Source organism: Cuculus canorus, chromosome 1 (assembly GCF_017976375.1).
Source record: "Cuculus canorus isolate bCucCan1 chromosome 1, bCucCan1.pri, whole genome shotgun sequence".
NCBI classification, from domain to species: Eukaryota; Metazoa; Chordata; class Aves; order Cuculiformes; family Cuculidae; genus Cuculus; species Cuculus canorus.
This window is the reverse complement of record NC_071401.1, coordinates 40,727,794-40,749,873: the sequence shown is the minus strand read 5'-3', so window position 1 is coordinate 40,749,873 and position 22,080 is coordinate 40,727,794. Positions and strand designations below refer to the sequence as shown.

At 34.8% G+C, this 22,080-nt stretch overlaps 1 protein-coding gene across 2 annotated transcripts in view; it reads left to right on the top strand.

The window, feature by feature from the left end:
* Positions 1–22,080, top strand: part of KLHL1 (kelch like family member 1) — a 214,403-nt gene that overhangs the window by 84,822 nt on the left and 107,501 nt on the right. For both annotated transcript variants that reach the window (XM_054056354.1, XM_054056355.1), the window contains exon 4: positions 8,222–8,418. In XM_054056354.1, the coding sequence (XP_053912329.1) occupies positions 8,222–8,418 (197 nt within the window). The remainder of the gene's footprint in view (positions 1–8,221; positions 8,419–22,080) is intronic.

The following is a 22,080-nucleotide window of genomic DNA, read 5'->3' as shown; positions in this document are numbered from 1 at the left end:
GGTGAGGAACAGATCTCACAGCCAGATGCTGTTGCAGTAAAATCAGGTAAGACTGCTGCCCTCTACCTCCTGTCTGTGTACCACAACTCCTTTGTCTGGATTGCATGCTGAGCCACTGGGTCCCGCTGGAAACAACACAACAGACTTTTCTAGGGGCCAGCTGACATCCAGTAGTTGACTTGGTCTCACTTCACCAGAAGATTCACCAAGAGAGTAAATCTGACATCTAGAATCCACTGTTTTGAGGATGGAACTGCAACTATGGGATGGGTTGATGGGCTTGAATCTGTCTCTTCTCCCCAAGCTAGGACACCTCCTTATATGATTTACACCTCCAACTGTGTTGGATGTTAGCTGGAAAACTGTAGTTAACTATAAGTGCTAATTTTTTAAATCTTGCTTGTTTTTGCAGTGAGTGAATTTATCACCGACAATCTCAAAGTTGTTATACTTCTCATGGCAATAAATTGTTTTTCTGAGTGAACTTCGTGCATCTGACCGGTGAATAACAAACAAATATTGGTCCTATCAGCCTTGTGAAACTGCTCAGTGATAGTCCTCCATGGACTGACTGACTTGGTTTAGCAAGTCTAAGCCACAGGTCGGACCCTTTATCTTTTAAATACAACAGTACTCTTCCTTCTTTTATCCAGGATACTTTCTCAAAGGAGCAATTATATATTAGGAACCATCTGTTTTCTCGTTCTTTTGGTGCAGCATATGAGAATTGCTTGGAAAAGGGCTCAGAACTGGATATCCATAAATTCTGAGTATTCAGAATGATTGTGACTCTTATGGGGAGATTGCTAGTGACTGTGTCTCCTTGAAATGTGGTGCAATATGCTATTCCTGAGAAGTCAGTAAGAATAAATTCCAGCAGACCCAGGGAAGAAGGGGAGAACGGTTAGAATGAATGAACTGCAACGTGCATTTTTAAAGTTATCCCTTGCTGAGTTCAAAGTTCTCCATCTCCAAAGAGGGAATAAACTAAGCACTGAACATTAATACCTGAAACATTAATACCTGAAAAGTGAAAGGGTTCATTTGAGTGCAGTGCCATCTCTCTGTTTAGTCATCTGGTACTTGCTATGCTGCTGCCTAAACAACAACAGTAAAGCCGTCAGTCAGACTGCTATAACATGGGCTACTTCTTTAACATGCTTAGAAAAAAACAATAAAAAGAAAGCAAAAAAAATCAGGAAAATCAAAACAACTGTTTGTGAAAGAGAAACATCTTTCACATGTTTCTCTGCTTCTGTTTCTGAGTTGTAAAACATACCATCATTCCTTTTTTATTCTGTGCCCATCACACAAAAACTGTAATGAAACATACCCACAGAACAGGTTGCAGCTGTGGTTATCCACTCCTCCCAGTACTGGAATAGAGGCCAAAGCAAAGCAGATTTCAGACTGTGAGATGGATTCACAAGCAAAAATCTTTTGTTGGCGCTTGAAGCCTCCATCTCTGTAACCTTCTGTTCTGCAGGCATGCATTTAAACTGCTTTATGCTATCATAGCACAAGCTGCCAAATTGTTGCCTGGGAAGTTGAGAAGCTTATTCTGGCAGAGGTGAATATTCCAGCTTCTGAGCTTGCTTCAGATGTGGAGAACAAAATACTGCTCCTTCAGACCTGATAGCTGAGCTCCTTTGTCCTCGAGACATTTTTCCTTTTTATTTTTTTAAATCTTTTCCCTTCCCCCTCTCCCCCTGAGGTCAGGGCTTGACTGTGTTCAGTATGATAGAAAGGCTATAACTCACTGCTACATAGATACTGAGAGTGTGTATCGTGTGCTTTTGATTGTAGCAAAAGGATCTATGTAAGACAGGTGATTTGGGATAGTTCTGGAAGCCTGAGCAGTGCGCTGGAAACCAAAAGCGTTACACCCCCCCTTCATACCAGCAATAGAAAGTGGCAATTAGAATAAAATTTCCCTGTAATTTATTTAGTGTATGGTACCAGACTTTTGGAACAAGACTTGTCCCACCTCCTCCTGATGAAGTTTGGTTTCGTTTAGAAAAGTAAACTCCTGGAGTGGTTTTCAGTGTGTGCAGCATGATGAGCAGTACCTACAGTCCGGAAGCAAACCTATGGAGTCCATCAACTGAAAAGAATTAAGGGAAACTGAGGCCTTAGATCTAAATGAACTTTCAGGAATAATTCTTGTCATTTCCTATCCTGTTTGGTATATGAGCATGAGTTTTGCACTGTTCAAAATTTAGTTGGTAAATCCTGCTTATATTTGTATATTTTTGAGATAACTTTTAACTTGGGTTTTATTCTTTTTTGGCTTTAATCTGTGAGCTTTATTCATATATTTATATATAAAACTAAGCTTAAAAATTCCAAATATAATGTCTGTGTAATAGTTGAATTATTGGTGATGTCGTTATTAGTATATTGGTCATCTATCACGTACAAACTAGCAAATGATCCCGGTAATGAAATACATTATTTAAGAATTTTTCTATAGCCAATGGAAAAACATGTCTTCAAATGTGTTTCAGAGCACTAGCATCTCTTTCTTCACAGTTTATGAAAAAGTTTTATCAAAATTAGACTCATATTTAAAATTATTGGTTTTAATTCTGTTATTGATACACGCCTTACAGATCACTAAGTTCAAATATCTAAGGTGAGCCAAGGCACATGAATGGCAATTGTTTCATAAGGAGAAAGTAGCACCATGACGTCTCTCTAAAAAGTTAATATTTATGACTCAGCAGATAGATTTGCTTTAAAAACATGACATGTCAGTTATACAACAGAGGTGTTTGGGGTTTCTGAAGATGAAAAGGTACCATATCGTGGCATACTTTGGCTGATATATTTTTCTGAAGGTTCCTGCTCAGATGGGACTTCCATTTGTTAATAAGATTTCTTTATCACTCTGCAGTGTTGTAATTTTCCACACCATTGAAATACAGTGGACTTTGGCAGTACTCACAAATGACCACATGATTAGGCCTAGTTTATTTCGCTTACTAAATAATGACACAGTTTTTTAAAAGAGAGAAGCTATTTAATTTTTAAGAGTTCGCATATTAAAGTGATGGAGGCATTTTTGGTGTTGACAAAAACCGTATTTTTATGGCTATGGAATAGTTTATGATTTTTTATGCATAATAATACTTTAATATAAATATGATATAAACATTTATTAATAGCAAATTTTAAAGTAATTTTCATAGTACGGAATTAAAAAACTAGCACTATAACTGACAATGCAGTTGAGTATCTAATAGTATTTGAAAGATATATATCTGAATCAAGTGAATGCTTTCCTGATTTTAACTTTAAATTCTTTTTAGAGATTATTTCATAGAAATATATACTAAAATTACTTCTAAAAATCACTTTAAGTCCCCTCTGTGAAGAGGACTTAAAATAAGTTGTCGTTTTCAAGAGCTGAATTTTATCCACAGGGATTGAAAAAGGCATGCTGTATGAACAGGAAATGTCTATTCCAGTCAGATGACTCAGTTTAGTTTGGAGTAGAGGAAAACTGAAGATAGTCAAGATAGGAAAAAATTACTGCTAGGAATAATTTTTTTCCCACTGAAAAATTTTCCTAGTTAAGTCATATGGTTAACCTGTCCTTTATTTGTGGTGGCTGCTACTAAAATGGCTGCAAAGAAAATCCAGTGATTCATCAAGACTCAAGACATTGTACTCAAGTAAACGCATACTTTGAGGGTTAATTTGTATTTGGTTTAGGTTTCAGCTGCTAGTACGTAATAATAATAGTCTGATAATAGAGAATGCATGGATCCTAAGATTTTTCCCAAATATAAATTGCACTCTTTGTTTGTGTTGAAGACTACTTCCTTTTGGAATAATATTTGTTTGTTTATTTGAATATCTAAAAAAAAAAAAAAATGAACTGCCTTTCTGAATTTTCTCCAATGCTAAATGCCAGATTGTAAGGAATTAAACACAATCAGCCACAGAGTGCCTGTCTTCCTGTGCTGATGAAGACACATCATCAGCACCTGCAGCTGATGACCATTGTCTTCAGTAAATATTTAATAGAAAAGAAAGAAGAGTTTGATAAGGAGAAACCTCTGCAAAAGCAATCTACTCTCCTTCATGTTTTTTTTTTCAGAAAACAACTTTACTTTTATGAAAATGTGGGAGATGATGCAATGTAGAACTTATGTTTTAAGGCATAGGCCAGAATCAAAACCTTAACATCCACTCAGAGATCAGCTGTTTAACATCTGTGAAGCATCTCCAGGCGCTTAGCCACACGAGAAAAATGATTTGGTATCATCACTTGATTGATGATCCCGATGGTCCTAGTACCATATATGTGGGAGCAGATGAACTGACCTCTTATCAGCAAATACAAATATCAACAGTATCTTAGTATTTCAAATAAAGGTGCTCCTTTTTACGGTCAAAATAGCCACCCTTAGGGAGTGATTAATCTCTAAAGTAGATGACTAGAACAGGACACATAAAAACTGCTTTAACATCTCATATTTATCTCCATTGACTGTGAAAGGAGACCTCACATGATTAGCTCAGGTGGTTACCCAGCAGATACCTAAGATGGTAAGATTTATGATAAGCAATTCTGAAAAGGTTTATTACAGCAATATGGGGCATAGCACATTTTTTATACAATTTTTCTAGTCTTCAGTGGAATTTGATGCTGTTTCAATAAAGCAATTTATTCTTGTGAAGATAATTGTGAGGAATTAATTTACAATAAAAAAATCAGAATAAATATTATCTCGATATGATTTGCTGCCTTTAATTTAAAAAAATTAAGACCCAACATGCTGTGACCGATTAGCCTGTGGAAGTAACTCCATTCAGAAACTCTTAAAAAACTGCAGCACAACTGATCATGACACATGATACAGAAAGGTTAAAAAGATGATGAAAAGGAATTAGTTCTTGCATTTGCGTCTATCAAAGATGAAGTGATTTTGTATACACAAATTTAGTTGTAGCAGTGTAGATTAAGGAGGAGAAGAAATAATAGAAGCATAACATTAAAAAAATAAAAGAAAATAATCCCCAAACTTTCCCTTAAATTGGAAAAATGATTTAGCAAAAGAATAAAGATATGAGGGAATGTTTATGTGTTATCTCTGCTTCACATTTGTTAATGAGGTTATAAAATTTATGTATTCATTATAAGGATGCATCCTAAAGACAGGCATTTTAATTTCTGCAAAGGCAATGCGCATAAAATTTGTCACAAATAGAAGCATAATTTAGGATAACAATTAGAATCCATTAAATTTATTTTGATTGCTTTTTCTTGTATTTTTTCATCCTAATTAATGTAATACAAAATGAGATTTTAAGCTTTAGTTAATTTGTTTTGCTCAGACTGAAGTACTTGTGCATGCTCCTTATTGCATAAAAATGCGAGGAGGAAGTGAATTGAAGAAGGAGAAATGTTAGTGCCCCTTTGAATATCCTATTAAACACTTTTAAATAGATGCTTAGATCTTCTAATTGCCAATATGAAACTGTCTGAAGAGTTGACTTTGTATACACTGAGCCTCTTAACAGCTTTTCTTTTCAAAGTCTGACCATGCTAAACACTTGATATCCCAGAGGAATTTGAATAAAAATATCTTAGCATACTTCTGAAAAAGTGAATATGGTCCTTGTAAACAAATTTATGAATTTTTTGATGTTTAAAAATGAAGACACATAAGACTTCAAAAGCATTTGTATGGATTAGATACTTACCTACCACTGAAGCCAATACTTTTTGTAAAAACAGGATCGTAGGAGAGCCGTATCTTACTTCTTATCAGGTTTGTGCAGAAAAAAAAAAAAAAAAAAAAAAAGAATAAAGAAAGAAAAAAGGTAGGATAAGACAGTATTGAAAGAAAGAAGCACAGTAAACTCCTCTTCAATTTGAGTGTCATTTTCTAGCTCTTATCCTTGATGTATTAAGTAGTAAATTTGTTTCTGAATTTAGTTAAAAATAAGTCAAACTGTGATATATTCATACTCCCATGTATTCCAGAAGCCATTTTACACTTCCTCTCTTATGTAATAAGGCAGAAATTCATTCACATTCACACACTTCCATAAAAATATGAAGAATCAACATCAAAACGGTCATATTGATTGCACAAAGAAATATATAATTCATAATAAATATAATAATTTTTATTGACTTAAACTTAGTTTAATACTAAAAGTTCCCAACTAGCACCCTACTAGTTCAGAAAAAAAACCTACTGTTTTTCCTTAAAGTTAAGAAGAAAGATCTTGAATTTGAAAATAGATTGATGTGGCTTCAACTTTTTGGTTTTTTCCTAAGGCTATATTTTGTGATAAAAAGCCAAACAGTGACACCATTACCTTTCTTTATGATGAGTGGGGATTCTTTCAGTCCTTATGCCATTATGCAAATGTTATCTGGATCAGCTTTGTAGGGCCGTAGACATCTTTAATCTCATTGTTGAAAAATCAAACAGTATATTAGAAAAGGAGGTATTTTGTAGATTTTTGTCCTTCTTCCTTCTAGTACTGGAATGATCAGTTTTAACCTGAAAATAACTATCTTTGGATAGCTTCCAGTGGATTTGTATTCTAGATAATAAATAGTGTGTTTAGGTAATGGTTACCTGCAAGCATGCAACAAATGTGGGAGTCTAATTGATAAATATGAGTCAGGCAAGAATTAGCTGCTAAGTGTGCATTCTGGCTACGTTGTATAAATGTATGTTGGACAGACTTAATGAGAAAACATCAGATGTCATAAACTTTATCTATGTGACATTAATAGAAGCATAAAAATAAGCAGAATAAAACCACTGACATTACACTGTGTACTTGATCTGATGCTCTAACCTTTGCAAAAGGATTACAGCTAAATCTATTAAAGTGCAACTTCACATTTTCTATCTTATATTAAAAGCTCCAGATACAGTGAAAGAGGGAGAAAAGGTCAGATCTTCATTGTTACAGTTATTGTATTTCAGGTTTGGTATTGCAATATAAAGCAACTTTTCTTTTCAATGGCATTCTGTTGTGAAGTTGAGGATTTTAGAATTGCTCAGTGCCATGTGATAAAACCATTAAGATTTGTAGATTCCTCTTTATTTGACAACAGATACAACATTTGTATTTGGAAAAGTCTAAGTTTATCTAACTGTTGAACTGTTTTTTAACAGAAAAATCAATATGCATTTAATCCTCTTATAGTTTGAAATTATTTTTCCAAGCACAGCAACATAAAATCAGAAGTGCTAGTTCTTTTACAATTTATATATAAATAATATATATATTTGTTCATTTTAACTCTCTATTCTTTTTCCTAGTTCTCCAAGATGTCCTTGTGATCTCTGATTTATAGTTTTCCAAGTTATTAATATAAGAGATTTGCAAAAGATACTACTGTAAAAAAAATTTAAAATGACAGGCTGGGGAAGAGCACAATGACAAGAATGATCCTCGTTCCTCACTAAAATAAATTATTTTTAAACTTTATTTTCTTCTATTTTACGTTTTATTTATTAAAAATTACTGATGAAATTTCAAAATTAAGTGCAATGTAAGTATTAATTAATGGAGGATAAATATTATGGATCCATATATGTTCTCTTAGCTATTAGCTAATAATTAGCTAATATGCTAATGCATAATATTTATCTCTTGTTTAGCTTTTAAAAGAACTATATGGTATGAGAGGCCTACCATATATTACTCAGATAAAATTAATCACTATGTCATATTACAAATAGGCAACATGAAATTTGAAACCCAATTTTGAAGTTATTTTTATGGTTTTAGGCATATGATATTAGCCAGTTATTTCATTCTTTACAGGGAGGTAAATGGCTGTGAGATTTGCTCTGTACTACTGAAGATAGTGCACGTTTTATCACCTATTTAAATGCAATTTAAAAAAAAAACTCACAGCTTGGTTGATATCCAGAAACTTATTCAGATTTTAGTCTCATTATAGAAACAAAATTTGTATTCATAAGCCTTCTCTTGCTTTCTACACTTTGTGTTTGTATCTCTATTATGTAGTTCATAGAAGTTTTAAGAACTTCTAATGCTGTAATCTTGAGGTGACCGAGGTGTCCAGTCAGAGAGACTAAGCCTCCTTCTGTTCACTATTTCTATAGAGATATTTATTTAGAGCTAGAGTTATTCATGAAATATCTTTTGCTAGTGTGTCATTTGTAAATACCAGGAAACCATGTTTGCATTTGGTATCAATCTTTGGTTTCAGGCTGCCTGGAACTGAAAGAAGACACTATTGAAAATCTTCTAGCAGCTGCCTGCCTCCTCCAGCTCCCACAAGTAGTAGAGGTTTGCTGCCATTTTCTAATGAAGCTTTTGCACCCATCCAACTGTTTGGGAATACGAGCATTTGCTGACGCACAGGGATGCACAGAACTTATGAAGGTGGCTCACAGCTACACCATGGTAAGGCACTTTTAGAGTATCTGAGTTATGATCTTGTGAATCCTCTGTGACTTTTGTAAGTTAAAATATCTGTTACTTTTTGGCTTGAAATTGTTCTGTACTTTTATGGAACTTTGTATCACCGGTGGCTTTTTGAAACCACAGAAGTGGTGACACCTTTCAACTTCAGTGAAGTTATGAGAATTGACTTACTATAATGATTGCACTGTTGGCTGAGTCAAAACAGTGTATGCCTTAATTAGATGCATGTTCACATACAGGTGATAAAAATAAAAAGTATCTGTAATTCCTTAGTATATTTTTTAATCACATTCGTTTTTTTGTTTAGCTTTAGCAAAGCTTTGTAATTGTCATAGTTCCACATGGGAATGACGCCAAGGGAAATTGTGGTGGTGTGAGAGATTTTTTTGTGTTTTATTTTTGTCAAGAATTATCCCTTCTTTTATTTATCTGTGAATTAGATTAAGACAGAAAGTAGAAAATAGAAAAAAGTTATCTGATAATATTTTATATTTTTTCCAATTATGACTGAGAGAACAGGTATGACATTAATATTAAAAATTAATCAGAATCAATGAAGCAAAAATATGATACTTATTCAGAAACTAAATCATATTGGTAGCCATTTAATTCTACATGATTTGACAAATTTAAAACCATCTGGTTCATGGAAATAAACTTACATAAAAGTAGATTTTATATAGTTTCTGAGAAATAATGGTCCCTTAAGGCCTATACTGAAATTATTATTGAATTAATAGAGCAGGTTTCAATGAATCTGCTTCCATTGTCTAGCAGTTAGGTCCTTATTTTGTTTATCCTTTTCTGTAACTAACCATATAGTAATTCACAGATTTAATGGTGTTATTCTTACCGCTTCATCTCAGCTAGTTATGTCCATTTTACACTTAAAGAGTTAGTTCTATGGCTGGTTTTTTCTCTGTATTTAGACTGCCAAAATATAGTTTTCCAGGTCCAAGATAGTCAATCCAATCTGTCAGTGGAGAGAAATCATCTGTCAGAACAGAATTCATCTCATCTACCTTAGACTGAAATTACATTAGAGTTGGACAGGTATGGGTTGAAAAGCTTTGACCTTTTTATGAATGCATTTTTAATATTTATATATTACTGTGATATTTTAATTTTTTAGTTAAAAGCAATTTAATGAATAATTAATATTCAAAATGAATAATTAATATTCAAAAATCCTAATAGAGAACAACCTAGGTTTTCAAAAATTCTCATGATTCTTGAAAACAACTTATTGAAATATTTTGAGGATGAATGAAATGATTCTTTACTGTACTTTGAAGACTTGTCATTGATAAATATCTGATATATGACAAAGTTCACAAGGATCTGTGTCAATTTCTAAGATATTAGGTATATTATATAATCTATTACTGCTTTTAATGTTCAGGTCTAAAATCTGAATTATATGTAAAGGGAAAATCACCAAAAAATGATGGTAGAGCAAAAAGGAAGTTAGTTGCAATTAATAAGCAGGTTCTGATGGAACTACAATTACATTTGCAACGCATGATAGTCACATTTTCTCTTTGCTAGAAGGCCAAATAATCACACCTATTCAGTCATACAATTGCAGTGTCTTTTGTGTACATGGTTAACCTTTTAAATCAGTGAAAACTTAATCCCAAAAGTGCCTTATTGCCTCTCTTGAGTTCTGGATCAAACAGAATCTCCATAACAGAAAAATGATTATGCCTTCCACACATATGCATAATTGGGAAAACTTCTAGAGTGCAGGGAAGATATCCTGGAGAGGGAGGCAGAGGAACAGCAGAGACATTATGATGTGAAGAAAGGATAGGAAAGTGATGAGCAGATCAAAGAGCAGATGCAGAGTTTCAAGGTGACAGCATTATTTTTTTTCCTTCACACTCCGGGGAAATAGTATGGACTGTGATGAGAGCAAACGTGAAGTAGAGCAAGGGGGAGCCTGTTAAAACTCCTCTTGTCTTACGCAGAGTTTTTAAGGGGAAGCCCTCTTTAAAAAAAATAATGGGGAAATCCTTCATTTTAAAAAGTACTTATGCTTTCAAGAGAACTTCAGGGCTCTCCCATTAAAGCTTTTCAGAGTGCTTTATTTAAGAATTGCAAGTGATGTATCTCAAATTCTGGCTTTGTGAATTCTCTTCCAAGGTGTCATTGCAAAAACTCATTTGTTATGAATAGGATATAATAGTACTCTCTCAAATCTGGCACATTGTGTGGTTTTTTGCTAATAAAAATATGGCATTGTATGCAAGCTATAGAAAACAAATAGCTTGCATAGAAGTTTCTGTTATGAAGGCTGAATATTGCATTAATGAATGCTGTTTTGAAAGTTTGAGTGTTTCTGCTTTCTAAAGAAAAATAATTTTTCTCCATGGAATATGATTTTTTTGTGAAACGGATGAAGTAAATTTTCAATAGCTTATTATCATAAATATTTAGCCTTCAATGTCAAATATCAAATTATTCTTTTGAAATGCAAAATCTACATAAGGAAAAGACAATATGTGCATGGAGGAGGGAAGACTGAGGAAATTAAGATATGAAATGCAGTGAAGAAAAAAGAGACCACTGGAAAAATCTTTAGAACATTTGCAAAAAGAGCAAATTATGAGGTTGGTGGCGGAATAGAGGAGGGCAGACTTCGTAAAAAGCTAGTGAACAATGAAAGTCAGAAATTTCTATGTTTGCATTCCTTCTATTTTTAATAAATGAAACTTGGATAGTGACATTTTATTAAAGCATTAGAAGCAAGAAGTTAAAAGTAAGAGCAAAGAACGCAAAGTGTGTTTGGTTTCTTTCTTTTAGGCACATCAGATTTAATGCAGGTTGTTTTATTTCTGAGGTGTGAAATTACCCTGTCAGTGTTTTATGGTGTGGTGGTATTACTATTATTGTTATTATTATTATTATTAGTAGTAGTAGTAGTAGTAGTAGCAGTAGTCTAGTAGTAGTAGTGTTATGTGATTTTGGGTTTTGTTCAGTTTGCGGGTTTTTTTACATGAATTTACTAATTCAAATGGCAGCATAATTATCCATGTCTCTCTTGATTCAAGACTTCTGTACTTCTTAACTACAATCTGTGTTTCTACTAGCTTGTCAGTTTCTTTAAATTTTCAGTCTGTAAAGCCATATGTCTGAACAACTTCAAATTCTAATTTTTTGTCAGAGTTAGATGACAGTACCGTGAAAAGTGGCAAAAATGGAAAATATCAATAAGCTAAAGCAAATGTATTCTTCTAACAAGCATTTTTAATGTGAGTTCTTTATTCTTTTAGTTATCAGGGGTTTCATATGTAGGGAAGCTCATCTCTAAAGTCAGCAGTTTATCAACTTGTCATACTTGTCAGAAATTAGAGTTGTAGTGTATGGTCTTATTTGTCTCTTTATAACACTGAGTAAAGTCTAATTTGAAATAGTGATGGCAACCTTGTTGGAAAGCAAATATTTTTAGAATTTATGACTTTCTATAATATACTTCTTTTTTGAACCATTATATGTTTATTAGTGAAAGATTGTTATAGACTATGTGAGTTTAATGGACTCTGGCCTTGATGTACCCTTGGGCCTTCTCATAACAACTACTCTTCTAGTTTAGTAAATATTGAGAGAGGAAAAGTATGTCATATTTTTCCTTAAAAAGATAATTGCAGCTTGGTTTTAAAGCATGAGAATTTAATATGCATACTTGGTATTGTTTTAAATGCAACTGTAGTTTGCTTTCTCTCTCCCAGTAAAGAACAAAGTTCTGCCAGTGTTATGATGTATAGATAATACTTAGAAATGTGTGTGACATTCCAACTTATGGTGTCAGTTTTGTCATCTCGGTATCATGCCATTGACTGAAACCAGATTGTTTCAAATGGAAAATTTATGTACCTCCTATGTACAACTATTTCATCTGTCAGTGTTTTATCTCTCAGGAAGTTTCACTTAAAGCTCAGCAATCATTTTGCAACTCAAAACTGCAGTTCGACTGTTGATATCATAAAGTTTGTTCCATATTTTTATTTCACCATATTCCAAAAAGAATTACTAAGGATAAACTTGGAAAATCTTCAGATTACTTTAATGCACTGAGTAGGAGAATCACAAGTAAAATTTCCATGGCCAGAAGAACATAAATAAATAAAGTGATTGATGTGTCTGTAACCCTGTCAAAATGTTAGCAATATGAAGGACGCTAACATACGTTAGTTCCAAGCCTGGGAGATGCAGAATGTTTGCAAGTTCCTTTGAATGAAGTGATAGAAAGTGTTTAGTCTCTCATAGATGCAGTTCTGTGTTTCACACTTCAACAGTCATTAGTCCCAGCACAGCAAAAGACTATTTGAACTTATTTATATGCACATAGTATTCTCAGTGACACATACTGACTCTGTATAGACCCTTTAAGTTACTGAGAATTCTGATTATACTGCAGACAGAACAACCATTTCATTTATGTGAAGTGTGTGCCATATGCAAATCTTTTAATGATCTTTTATGGTGAAGAGCTTCAGTGATCTTGTTATTAGTTTTTTTTCTCATCTAAGCGACAAAATTTCACAGCAAAAATTTGGTGGAATGGAGTGAGGAAGGAGTGATATGTAAAACCTTTCCTACCCATTTCCATTTTCAACACTTCATCGTGAAGCATGTAGAAATGGTGTAACAATACTCTGTATTCAAATTAAGAAAAATATTATTTAGATATTTATAGATGATTATGACAGTCATTAATGAATTGTGGTTATACATTCAGACATCAGTGGTTTATTTTATTTTTTTATATGGCTTTAACTAAGGTCAGATAACAAATAAAGTGAGCAAACTCTCTAGTAGTGTAATTTAACAGCCCTTTAGCATATGCTGTTTAACATGATTTATATACAGGGTCATCATATGGCTTTCTACTATTTAAGATTGCTGGCCAGATGCTGGTCAACAGATACTGACCAGAAAGTTTTGGTAACTTCATGTCGTGCTTTGTTTTATCCGCTTTGACCTCCTTACCCATATTGGTGATATATAGGCAGAGAGAGATTAAAACAGGTGGAAAGTTGACTGGACAGACAGACTCAGAGAGTTGTGATCTCTAATAAAAATGCAGCTGGTAACCAGTAAATACTGATGTTCCTCAGGATTACTTCTGGGTCCAATAGTGTTTAAGAACTTTATGATGGAGTTGTCTTACAGAAAGTTTGCACGTGCCACTAAACTAGCAGGAGGAGGTGATCAGTATGCTTGAGGATAGGGCTGTTATTTGGAGGGCAGGCTGGAGAAATGGGTATCACAAAATTTAGCAAAAAGAAAGGCAAAGTCCTATTACCTGGGGAAAAATTATCCTGTGCACCAGTTCAGGCTTTGGAACAGCTACCTAGGGAGCAAGTCTGCAGAAAAGGACCTGGGGCTCTTGGTTGACACCAAAATGAATGTAAGCCCGCAATGTACTGTGGAAGTAAAGAAGGCCAGCAACATGCCAGGATGTATTAGTGAGGATGAACAAGTTGAAAAAGGTGATCCTTCCCTGTTTGGCATCCATGAGATCACATAAGAAGTGCTGTGTCTACTTCTGGATTCCTCAATACAAGAGAAACATGGGTATACTGTAGTGAGCCCATTAGAGGACACCAAACTGGTTGGTTGCTGGAGCATGTGGCCTTTGAGGAAAGTCTGAGGGAGCTGGTCCTGTTGAACCTAGGTAAGAGAGAGCTAAGGGAGACTTTACTGCTCTCTGCATCTACCTGACTGGAGGATACATAGAACGTGGTGCCAGACTGGGCAGTGACAGGCAACAGATACAAATTGGAACGCAGGAAATCACAACCAGATATTAGGATTTTTATTTATTTTTAGCAATGAGAATAGTCAAATACTAGAAAAACATCAACCAATGGAATTTTGGGGATTTGTTCTTGGATGTATTAAAGACTTAACTGAAAATATTGGTGAGTAACCTGACCTAGCTAGATGAACAGGGAGTTTGACTAGAAGACCTTCAGAGGTCACTTTGAACCAAAATTATTCTATGAGGCTATTCAATATATCTCAGAGGTTAGCAAATAGTATACCGATTTACAGGAAGGGTTGGAGGGAAGATCCAGGGTACTACAGGCCTGTCAGTCTCACCTTGGTGCCAGACAAGGTCATCTTGAGTACTATCACACAGCACACACAAGACAACCAGGTGATCTGGTCCAGTCAACATGGGTTAATGAAAGCTGGCTCAACATGGGTCAGCAGTGTGCCCAGGTGACCAAGAAGGCCAGTAGCATCTTGATCTGTATCAGAAACATCACAGCCAGTAGGACCAGCGAAGTGCTTCCTGTACGTTATCAATGTTCTTACGTATGAGCAGTGTATACAAGGGCAACTTGAAGCAAAAGTTCAGATATTTTTTATTTGTTAATTTTATGTTTTAAGCAATGTGGAGCAGATGGGATTACCAGAGATAACATTCAATTGACTTTTATTAGCAACAAGCTATTGGTAACATGTTAGCAACAAGTTAGAACTAACACACTGAAATTTTAAAGCATTCTGTGATTTTCTGTTTCTTATGCTCCATCAAGCATACATTTCCAAAATATATTATTGTACAAAATGTCCTGTTTGCACTGCAAATAACAGATATAAATCTGTAAGAAGAGTTGTGCAGGCTGTGTTCAGACATCGCGGCATCCTACACTTAATGGATGATCTGTAAAGTGTTTTTTCTTAAGACAGATAGTGTCCATAGGAAACTAGTGACTCCAGACAGCACAGAAATTCTTTTTCATTTGTTTTGTTTTCTATTTTATTGTTGCTTCTTCAAAAGCCGTGTTTAAACATTTGTTCAGCCGCTTAAGGGGTTATTATGATTCATTACAGTACTGGATGGACTATGGAAGAGACTGTGTCACACACTGGAAGGCAACATTGTTACTCATAGAATCACAGAATCACAAGGTTGGAAAGGACCCATTGGATCATCGAGTCCAACCATTCCTAACACTCCCTAAACCATGTCCCTAAGCACTTCATCCACCCGTTCCTTAAATACCTCCAGGGAAGGCGACTCGACCACCTCCCTGGGCAGCCTGTTCCAGTGCCCAATGACTCTTACTGTGAAGAATTTTTTTCTGATATCCAACCTGAACCTCCCCTGACGGAGCTTCAGGCCATTCCCTCTAGTCCTGTCCCCTGTCACTTGGGAGAAGAGGCCAGCTCCCTCCTCTCCACAACCTCCTTTCAGGTAGTTGTAGAGAGTAATAAGGTCTCCCCTCAGCCTCCTCTTCTCCAGGCTAAACAACCCCAGCTCTCTCAGCCGCTCCTCATAAGACTTGAACACTTATTTCTCTGCAAATGCACTATGCTATGTTCTTAAGACCTGGGGGGAAAACAAGAAATAGTTTTGAGGGAATAAATTAAGAAAAAAAACCTTTTAAAATAGGATATTTCGATCTATAACAGTATTTTTTTTTTTTTTAACTTGGAAAAATTTATTGCTGACTCAACTGGAAGTTTTGTGTCTACTGTCGCATAATGAGAACATTAGTTTTAGTGCATATTGATGCATTTTTAAAAGTGAATTGGTGTTGTAAGGACTGTTAAAGTTTTTGAGATTTTCTACTAAAGTTTAGTATAACTAAAGCACGTGCAAGGAATTATCTTGAGATATGCTGAGGGGGAACAGTTTAATTTAACTGGAACATAGAATGACTCCAATTACTCCATATACCTATGACTAAAATGGACATATTAATTCATTAAAAGTATTTTCGAAAGGGAGCGAGAATTAGACGTAAAATACAAAAAACTAATTGTTCTGTTTATACTTTTGACCTTGTGATTTTGATCACAAATTTAGAATAATCAGCATTAAAAAGATCATGTACTGTAAAGAGTTACAAATATTGCTTAAAAATTGCATAGTTGTATGCATATACAACTTACTATTTATTCTTGTACCACTGACAACAGAAGTGAGAAGACTTTGAAAACCTTGCTGAAATGCCCTTGATGATTGAATCCCTGTCCCTCTTTCTAAATTAGTAATTCTCAATCTTCTCTTACACATGGCAGTCTGTCCATGGGAAAAAATGTTATAAATGTTGTACATTTTGATATAGGGACATGAGAAAGTGTAACTTCCTGTATTCAAATTGCTTATATACTTTTCTTCCAAAGAAGATAATTTTAAGTACACTGGATTTGAGTGAAAAAAGTTTACTTATGTCTCTACTTCTTAGGTTTACTTAGAAAACTAAATAAATAGATCAGATCCTTTCACTTTTCTAGTTACATTCTGCTTGTTAAAGCTATTATTTTGACACTCCAATTGCTTGGCATTTTTAAACTCCTTTCTCTCTCTAACATCCTTTATTCTATTAAAATTAAATCGAAAATACTCCAAAGAAACAAGAATAATTGAAATAAATGACAGAACTAAAGATGCAGAGATCAAAAGGAGAACATTTTGGAACTCACTGTATCACTTATGCCTTATCTGGAAGTATACTTTTTGAAGTTTAGAATTTTCTTCATTTTACCATTTTAAAGCTGTACTTGCAATACACAAAAGTGGAAAAGATTGAAGCAGTGCAAACATAAGCAAGAGTTCCAAAACATTTGTGATAATCTTATTTCTAATCAAGCTACAAAATTTAATACTTATGTGCAAAACTAAGCTTAGACAACTTTATTTGTCTTGATACTATGACTTTCTTAAAATGGTACCATATCATTTTCTTTTTTAAGTTCATGACATGAAACTCATGACTGTTATTATGAATCTTCCTTCTAATTTTTTTTTTCCTCTTCTCTTCTTTGAGAAGAAATTGTACTCTGTGGATCACTTTTCGCACTTCTGGTATTTTTAAGATGCTTGTTGGAAAATCATAATGAGCACTTACCACAGTGTGCTACTTTTTTATAATTTCTCTGTAATACAGCCGTGACAGAGCACATTACAGTACCACTCCATCAGGACACAGTAGGAGAAAAGGAAAGTAAGAGCATTTCAAGAACTAGCATATGGACAAGAAGATAATTAATAGGAAATAGGGAAGACAACTGCTGGTAGTAAAATGCTGTGAAATCTACAGGAAAATAGTTAAGCAAATAGTCCGTAGTGCATTAATCACAATTTGATGGCTTCTTTTTCTTCAGGAACTTCCATTTTATTGCCTAAATGCCACATTAAAAAGGTTAGTATGGAAGAATGCTGTATTATTCCTAGAGAGTGACGCTATGAAAAGTAGCACTCTCATCTGAGTGATCTTTTTACATTATACACAGGACTCAACAGTTCCTATGGTTTTAATTTACCTTTTGAGTTCATTCTTGTTCCAGAAACCTCAATATTCAGCAACAACTTTAGTCTCCCATTGAACTAATACTTAACTATGCTTCAGAGGGCTAGGTAAAATATAATTTCATATTAATGGTGCTCTGATAGGTGTCCTCTTTTTTCAATGGGTCTGGTGATGGTTTCTCTGTCAGGTGAGCAGATCTCAATCTCTCAAGTGAAGAATATCTCAATTTATAAATCCTGCATGAATCTCACTGAACTGTAGGCGTAAATAAAATACTGCCCATAGAGGTAGCTCAGAGCAAGCAGACTCAACCTAAAATGCATTGGTGAGTGCGTAAAATCAACTATCATGAATCTGTGTCAGCACATACAAAGCTGCAAATATCACAGTAAAAAAAAAAGCATTCCAAAGACTGGATTTTAGGGGATTTTCTTGACGTGCATGGAAAACAGCAAAGATGAGAATCAAGATGGGTGACTTCTGTAGCTGTGAAAACAAAGCCTTTGAATCTACAAATTACTGTAAAATTAAATTTCTGACAATGGTACCTGTCTTTGGCAAGATTAGAAAATAGGTCCCAGTACTGCAGATAAACATTCTTTTTTTGTTGTTTTCATGAAACCAAGACTGACTAAATATAGAAACCCTCTAGAATATTTAGATTGTGTGTGTAGCAGAAAATTAGAACTTGAGAGCTAAATTCACTGAGAATGTTGTCGATATTGATTTCCAGTTCTGGGGTATGAAGAAAGTGTGACATAACCTGCAAATGCATTTTCTGTGTGCTGTTCCCAATACTTCAGCATTGAAAAAAGATCCGTCAAGGTAGAAAGAAGACCTACTAGTGCTTACTGTGGGCATCTCAGATAACAGAGAAGAAGAAATAGGCTGGCTGGAATGCGCAGGCAGTGAGAAGGGGAAGGCAACACCACTGGACAGAGTGATTATCTGAAACTAACATGAGAAGCTTTAGTAGGAAAAACAGAGGAAGGGAAGATAGAGGAGGGCGACGTGATAGAAAAGTCAGTCTTAGACACTAGGCTATGATGGATGAAGTAAACAGATGAGTATATGACCAGTAGATATCTTACATTGTAGAAACTGTCTCACCAAGATTCTTGTCTCTAATTATTGCTCTCCTTTTTTTTTTTACTACCATTAGTGACTCACATTCTTAAAATGATTCATCCTGAGAACTTACAACTTAGTTTTAATATTTTTTTTTTTCATTATGGTTTGGTATACAATGCATACCACTTAGGAGATTATCTCTTAAATGCTGGGTGGTAGACTAAGTAGTATTTGTTGTCTGTCTGAATGAGACTGTATAATTTGTCTTTCAAAAGCAAAAAGACATATTGAGTTACTGATTGAGAAATGCTGCTCCTCATTTCCAAAGGTAAGACATACCCAGTTGCTAATTTTTGGTGATAAAAGAGAAGACTGCAAAATGATGGTGTATTCATTCTGATCTTTTCTGGCAATAGTGTTTTCAGTATAACGCTGGGCAGACACTTTGTTTCTTTGTTAAGTAAGTCAGAAAGATTCTACAGTCATATAGAAATAAAAGCAATCCAATCTCACAGAATGATACCTCTTTTGATGCTTTCAGTTCTGAGAAGGAAAGATAACAGTTCAGAGTAAGGATTAGCCGTGCTCTTCCCTAAGGAGTATCAGAAATCGAAGCTTTATGGTGTTCTGTCAATGCACAGGTGTTCTTCAGTATAATAGTGACAGATGCTAGAGAATCATAACACAGAGACACTGGGAAAAAACATCATCTACAAATGTTTCTTCCTAGCTGGAGCTAGGGGAATATGAAGTTGCGTGTTCTTACTTAATCTGTATTAAAATAAATATTTGTTATTAACAGGCAAGACTTGGGTCTTTCCATCTCATTGTTACTCCAGCCTGATCCTTAAAATTGTAGTGAATGCTGATTCTTATTTTATTTTATTTTATTTTATTTTATTTTATTTTATTTTATTTTATTCATGTTTAGAACATTTCTTGTGATACTGCAAACTTTCAGAGAGCTTTAACTTTTGTTGAGGGAGGCTCACAACCTTACTTTGATAAAGAGTTGGGTGACTGAATACAATGAGCCATGGCTGACTACAATACAAAGACAGTGTGATAAGCCTTGGTAGAGGCTATGGGTCAGCAGGCAAGAGAAGAAAAAAAAAGAAAGTGCTTAAAAGATGGCTCATGATATCATCATGGACTGATTTTATTGCCAGCCTGTGTGAAACCTCCCTAGTAACAGAGATTAGGACCAGAAGGGTAGGGAATGGGTGGTATTGTGCTGATATCATATCCAACACTGAGCTGGAGCAAGAGTTGCATTTCTCCAGGCTTCACTGTGCCAATTCACATTTAGGGACATCTTCAGCAACTGCAACTGTATGTGGGTTGTATGTGTGGGAGTGTGAAGTTTTTCCTGACACAGCTTAGTTGCTGCTTTGGTTCAGTTATTAAATTGAACTTTGCAACATCATGCTGTCTGGTGCTCTTTTTTCCTGCCCCCTCTTCCATGATAACTGTCATCGTGCTTTTTTTCTTGGCACTAAGAAATACCATATTGTCTTATTTTGACTAGAAATGTTTCTTACCAGAAATAAATCCTTCTTTTTCTTTCTTTTTTTTTTTTTTCATGGAAATATATCATGTAAAAACTGTTACATTTTCATAGCTCATTTAGACTTAAAGGTGTTAAGAATGTCGTTATGGATGACACCTTCAACAAAGGGGTTATTAAAAATATCTTCAAATGCTCTGAAGCAAGATTCTACGGACCTGTATTTAAAAATCAGAAAGGTGCAATGGCATATTTATTAAAAAGCTCATAAACTGCGTTACTTCTTTCTTCATTCAGACTGTTTTGAAAAGGAAAGAGTGAATGTGTACAGCACCAATAAGATCAAAGTGTGATTTTTACATGATCAATAGATAACATACATGAGAAGCATAGACCAAGAATTGTAATGAATTACGTAACTTCATGTTTTGTCTCTCCCTGCCTTTCACAATATCATGAACTTTTCCTTCCTCCTTCTTCCCTCCTTTGTTTTTCTATCCTTTTCTTCCTCCCTTTTACCTTCCTTCTGTCCCTTCCCCCTTCCTCCCTCTTTGTCTTTCTGCTTTCCTGCCTTCTTGCCTTCCTTCTTTCCTTACCTCCCTTTTTTGGCTTCCAGTCTTTATGTCTGTCTTCCCATATAGCCTGTGTGGATTTATCACTTCTTGGTCACTTAGATTGCTAACACACTTTAATATTTGTGTGTAGTAATTGTGTGTTACACAGAGAATATGTAACTGAAACATAAATAATTACATTGGAAAAGCTGAAAATACAGAGAAATCAATAAGGATTACTAGAAATGCCAGCGTGTTTTAGCCTCACTTTTTGAGTATGCTGTTCACTCAATGCCTTCTCTCCTTTTCTTCTGCTCTTTATGTTCATTCATTGCCTTCTCTCTTTTTCTTCTGCTCTTTATGGTATATTTTCATTGCCTCCATCAGTTTGATTTGGACTCCAAACGAAATCAGTGGGATTTTTTAAAATGTCTCTCAATTGCAATGATAGTTTATTTGAAGATTTCTGGGCAAATATTATCTCCTTCACTATTTGCAAGTTGTACACTTAAAAAGAAATGATATTACAAGCAGGTGTTAAATTATTACATTTCCCTATTATGATTGTAGAATTATAGAATTGTAGAATTGTACACCCTTAATAGACTTTGTAAAAAACCCAATGAGTTCACCTAAATACAAGTGGTTATTTTTATCTCCAACTTAGTGAAGATGAAACTAAGATATAAGCAATTAAAATTACTTGACCTAATCCCATCCTATACAAAAGAATTCAAACTTTATTTCTATTGAAGTCCCACACGCTTTAACAGATATGTCTATTTTATGAAAAGCTTCTAATTCTACTGTGTCTGTATTAACCTGTTGCAGTTTAACACTACTGAACAGCTCAGCCACACATAGTAGCTCACTCAGTCCCCACTAGTGGGATGGTGGGATGAATCAGAAGGGCAAAAGTGATAAAACTGGTGGGTTGAGATAAAGACAGATTAATAGGTAAAGCAAAAGCCACATGTGCAAGCAAAGCAAAACAGCGAATTCATTCAGTACTTCCCATCAACAAGCTGAAGTTCAGCCATCTCCAGGAAAGCAAGGCTCTATGAATATAAAGATTACTTGGGAAGGCAAACACGATCAGTTTGCATGTTCCCCCTTTTCTTCCTTCTTCCCCCAGCTTTTATTGCTGAGCATGATGTCTTATGGTATGGAATATCCCTTTGGTCAGCTGTCGCAGCTCTGTCCCCTCCTAACTTCTTGTGCACCCCCAGCCCAC